This window comes from Kryptolebias marmoratus, linkage group LG6 (assembly GCF_001649575.2).
Source record: "Kryptolebias marmoratus isolate JLee-2015 linkage group LG6, ASM164957v2, whole genome shotgun sequence".
NCBI classification, from domain to species: domain Eukaryota; kingdom Metazoa; phylum Chordata; class Actinopteri; order Cyprinodontiformes; family Rivulidae; genus Kryptolebias; species Kryptolebias marmoratus.
The window spans coordinates 9,546,634-9,551,928 of NC_051435.1; the positions used below are offsets into that span (position 1 = coordinate 9,546,634).

A 5,295-nucleotide genomic window follows, 5' to 3' on the forward strand; every position below is an offset into this window, starting at 1 on the left:
CCAGCCCAGGAGGGATGAGCGGGAAGACGAGGAATAAAGCTCGGTGAGTCGCACCACCTCTTCCTCTTCTCTCAGCGAACAAACATCCACAGACACAACTGATTTTGATATAGAATTCTTCAAAAACTGTTGAAATAAAGTTTTTTTTGTTTGTTTACATATTATGTGTCAGATGTCTGAACACGACAACCCATTCAATTGGAATCACAGTTACAATAAGGGAAAATGTTGCACCTGTTTTTAGGCAAACAACGTATTATCAAATTCAACTTTTTTTTAACTGTACTAAAAATAATATTTCAGAGCATTATTGTTGTATATGCACATGTTTACTATTCTTTAAATCAGCAACATTTCAAACATTAAAAAAAAAATGATAGAAAGGTAAGAGAAACAAATATTAGACCAAATTCTTGCATTTTGTTTGCCTCTTCTAACCATCTTTTTTTCCTAAAGTGTTGATCAGTCTGTTAAATTTCATGACTGATACATTAATACTTCATTGATCCAGGAGAGAATTCAATACTAGAACGATGTTTGGTATTTTATAAAGTTGCTTTTGAGTCTTTATTTAGCAAAATTATGTTACTTAGGCATGAGCCAGTTTCTGGTTTCAAAGTATTATTATCAAAGAAAATAATTTATCATACTAGACTCACTACAGTCAATAAAAAATAATAGCAAAACTGAGAATATAATAGAAAATTCTGTAACACATGCTTTGTCTTCCACTTTACCAGTCACACTACAGAGTATTAAACAGGACTGGAAATCAAAACTAGCTTTTAAAATGCCAGATAAATAACTCATAAATGGGCCACAAAAATGTAGGGATCACAGGAATGTCTTCGATTTTGAAACTGAGTTTTGCACTTAATGAATAAAATATAACAGAATATGAATGAATCAACAAGACAGTGTTTTTTCTTGTTAAATGCTTCATATCCTAGAGTACAACAGAGGGAGGTCAATTGTCGGCTACAAATTAATCATTAGGAATTTAAAAAAAGACCCATTGCTTTAGGTTTCACTAACTGTTACAAAGTTTAATGTGAAATAAGTCAGCAAGGCGCAATACAAACCAAACAGCCTCATACTCAAACAGAAAGAGGAAAAATGTGCAATATTTCACGCTTTTCAATCTCTATCCAGCTGTGAGAGTCACAACCCTGACTCTTAAACAAATAGCTCTGGTACTGCTTAATCATCCGTGTTAATTTGAATTTTGGTTTTAATTTCGTACTTTTGTTTGGTTTAGGACGGCCTTTGGGGCTACAGCCCCACCGTTCATTGACTACCTGAAAGATATTCTGCGCCGATATCCAGACGGAGGCCAGATTTTAAAGGTTGGTGTATTTAAAATCTGGTAGTAATATTTACTTTCTGTAATACTTCTCTCGTGGAATGAAACGGAGCAGGCCAGCAGACCGGAGGCTTGGCATATTACCTAAAGAATGATTTTTCAGATTGTATGTCAGAATCTTGGGTAAATCTTGTATTATTTCTTAAGGAGATCCCTTTCAGACACTCTTCATTTGCTGCCACTTATTCTTTGCTCCTCTTCTTGCTCACTTTCTTCAAATGTTTTAACAACAGGTAGAAATTTGGTTTATAGCTCTTTGGTAATCTCCCTCCTGGTACAAAAAAAAAACATTTTCTTTGTCTAACTGTAGTCTATTTGGCATTTTAAGTAGATTTAAACAAACAAAGAATTAGGAAGACTGATTGCTGATAATAAAGAGCCAATAAATACAATTTAAACACTGGCTCATCCATTAAGTTATCTTATTGTGCTAGGCTTACTTTAAAATTGTAGTTTTTATCAACAGGAACTGATTCAAAATGCAGATGATGCTAAAGCCACAGAAGTGCTTTTCATCCATGATGAGAGGAGCTACGGGACTAAGAGTCTTTGGACTAATAAGCTGGAAAAATACCAAGGTATTTATGTTAAAGTTTGTAACAGATTTGTCATGGTTTTATTTGTCAGTATTTACATTTTAACAGTCACCTGCAGGTTTGAACCACTGTTGGTGAAATTGCCATGTTTGTTGATTCTATGTTTACAACCTAAAAGAAACGCAGTGTTGTTTTCTTCAAGCCAAGCAGGGAATTCAAGAAAAGCAGTCGAATACACAAAAACACATACAAACATAGCACTTATATTATTAACTGTTTTCTTTCAAAGGTCCTGCTCTGTACGCCTACAACAACGCAGTGTTTACTGATGAAGACTGGGAAAGAATTCAGAAGGCGGGAAGAAGTGGCAAAGCCAATGACCCAAACAAAATTGGGAGATTTGGAATTGGCTTCAACTCTGTTTATCACATAACTGGTAAAACTTCTGTATTGTTGCAGTACTTCTACTTAATTGTGTGAATTTTTAAAATATTTTCAGAAGTCTAAATAGACCAATTTATTGGAAAGAATGTTTTTTTTTTTATCCACAGATGTGCCAAGCATATTCAGCTCAGGGCACCTTGCCTTGATGGACCCCCAAGAAAAGATATTTGGAGAAAGAGAAGGAGGGTTTCGGTGGTCTTTAGATGATGCTGAGCACAAAGAAGCTCTGATGACAATGCAGGATCAGTTCCAAGCCTATCGAGACATAGTTTCAGTTGTAGGGCAACAAGAATGGCCGGAAGTCCTGGAGGATCAGTACTTTCCTGGAACAATCTTCAGATTCCCCTTGCGCAATGTGACATCAGAAATTTCAGATAATCTGTATGATTCAGATAAGGTGGTGGAGCTGTTTGATAGTTTCATTGCAGATGCAGACCTGAGCCTCCTCTTCCTGAAAAGTGTGAGCTCTGTGTCCTTAATACATATTAATGTTGATGGCACTGTTAACACCAGACTTGAAGTAAAATCGTCAATCCCCACAGAGATCTCTTTGAAGTCAGATGATGACGCAGTCATTGAGGGTTTGACAAAGTTCAAACTGATAACCCTCAATTCAGAAAACCGCAAAGAAACAAAATGGCTTGTCACAACATGCACCATGAAGGAGGGTAATGTAGAAAAACTTGACACCCTTGCAAAAAAGTTGAGTTTTCTACCTCGAGTTGACTTGGCATTCCCCATTGATGAGGACAGAGACTGCAGTGAGGGTAGACTGAGCTGCTTTCTCCCCCTCCCAAACAATGAGTCCAATAAGACAGGTCTCCCAGTTTGTGTCAACGCCTGCTTTGGCCTCACAGACAACAGAAGACACATCAAGTGGCAAGAAGAAGACCAGAAACATGACGAACATGCTTTGTGGAATGAACTGCTGGTAAAGGAGGTGCTCCCACAAGCATATGTAATGATCATTCAAAATGCCATCCAACTTTGTCAACAGTCTTCTCTCCCTGTCTCGTCTGTGTACAGTCTGTGGCCTGATATTGCTCAGATGCAGCACAAAGAAAAATGGCGTGATGTTGCTCTGAATGTTTTTCATCACTTATTCAGACAGAACATGGCTGTCCTCTCTCTTGCCAAAGATGAAAGGAAGTTTATCCCTTCATCAGAAGCTGTGCTACCCTGTAATGGTCCTACAAGCTCCGAAATACTGGCTGCCATTAAAAGGACCTTGGTTTCCTCAGGGGTAAACCTTGTTACTTTACCAGCTAGAGTTGTTAGAGCCATTGAGGCCTATCCTCACACTAGCCCAAAACATGTGACTCCAACCTTCCTCAGAGACATTCTCCATAGGACCGGTGTGGCTAACATCAGTAAGGAAGACAAACTCTCTCTGTTGGAGTACATATTGAACGATGGAAAATATAAAGAACTGAAGGGTCTTCAGCTACTTCCACTCAGTGATGGTTCTTTCAGATCTTTCACTGACAGAGAGGAGGACACAGCTTTAATTGACAGCAATGACTTTCCAAGGTAGGGTTATATCTTTTTACCAGTGTGTGTGTTATCTGAATATTATGTTTGTCCTGACTTGTTTGGATTGAGTGGATTGGTGGTTCTGGGGTTGGAATAGTTGCTTTACACCTGGAAGGTTCCTGGGTTAAAACTAAACTGTGGTCTATCTTTGCGGAGATTGCATGTTTTCTGTTTGTCTGGATGGTTTTCTCTGGATCTTTTTCTCTCCTCTTATAGCTATGATAGTTTTAAACTGACTGTACCTTTAGTTGTGAGTGTACATAGATTTTCATCAATCATAAACTGTGATTAGCCTAGAGTGTTCTAAACCTCTCTTGAAATTGACACAAAATGTTTTTAAGGTTTTTGGGGGGTTTTGTCAGAAACACAATTAACTGACTCATCCACTTCAGTTTTTTAACTGTAGCTATTGCTACATTTCTGCTGACTTTTACCTTTTTTGGTCCCCTGACTGTCATTGGGTAATTGAAAGAATTAACAAATTTTTAATTTTTCCAGAGTCTTGATGCCATACTGCAAGCACCTCTTCATTCCATATGACCTGAGTTCAGTTTGCAGAACCCACCTGAAAGAACTGGCCAGACAAAGTATGTTGTGTTACCTTTTAAAAAGAAAATAATTACAAATATGCACCTGTGTGCATGTTTCGACACAAACAATTGGTCTAACATTTTGTTATGTATTTACTTCTCAGACTTATTCAGAGTCATCAATGTTAACGCTGACCACGTGGTTGAATACACAAGAAGGTATTTGCCACAGAGCTGGAAGCAGGCGGGGTCAGCACTCGTTACCTGGGACATCAGCAACAGTCACCATCCACCGTCAGATTGGCTCCAAGAATTCTGGAAGTTTATCAGCTCTCACTTCAGTGAGTTAAGTCGTTTCACTGAACTACCTCTGATACCTGTCAGTCCCCTGTCTTATGGTCAGCCTGTTTTACTGGCAAAACTGAAACAACAAACTACCCTGATTTTCCAGAAAAGTAGGCAGAGTAGTTTGCCAGGACCAATAGCTCAGCTGGTGACCAAAGTTGGTGGCACAGTGGTGACAGGAAATGAGTGGCTCAAGCACGAAGACCTTGAAACTTATGTCCTCAGTCCATCTCCTATAAGTGTCCTGAAGGTGCTTATGAATTTAGACTTTCAGCATCTCATCAGAGTCATAAAGTCTGAGTCTCACAAAACACTAGAAGAACTAAAAGACTATCTGTCCCATCTGAATCATATCTCAGGAAGAGAGAAAGATTTCCTCTCAACATTGCCCTTGTTTCAGACTATGAAAGGATCCTGTGTTGGAGCTCAGTTCAAACAGGCATTGGTCCTAATGTCGAGTCCAACTGTCCCCACAGAGCTGCCCATGCCTGATTCAGTTATCCAGTGTGCTACTGAGGCTGATCGCAGATTGTTACAGCTGCTG

At 38.7% G+C, this 5,295-nt stretch overlaps 1 protein-coding gene across 1 annotated transcript in view; it reads left to right on the top strand.

Moving 5' to 3' along the window:
• si:dkeyp-118h9.7 (sacsin) overlaps positions 1–5,295 on the top strand; it is an 11,006-nt gene continuing 5,711 nt past the window's right edge. Inside the window, exons 1-7 of the mRNA XM_037976194.1 lie at positions 1–43; positions 1,259–1,346; positions 1,830–1,941; positions 2,189–2,335; positions 2,451–3,873; positions 4,375–4,463; positions 4,571–5,291. Coding sequence (XP_037832122.1) covers positions 15–43; positions 1,259–1,346; positions 1,830–1,941; positions 2,189–2,335; positions 2,451–3,873; positions 4,375–4,463; positions 4,571–5,291 — 2,609 coding nt within the window. The 5' untranslated portion in view covers positions 1–14. The remainder of the gene's footprint in view (positions 44–1,258; positions 1,347–1,829; positions 1,942–2,188; positions 2,336–2,450; positions 3,874–4,374; positions 4,464–4,570; positions 5,292–5,295) is intronic.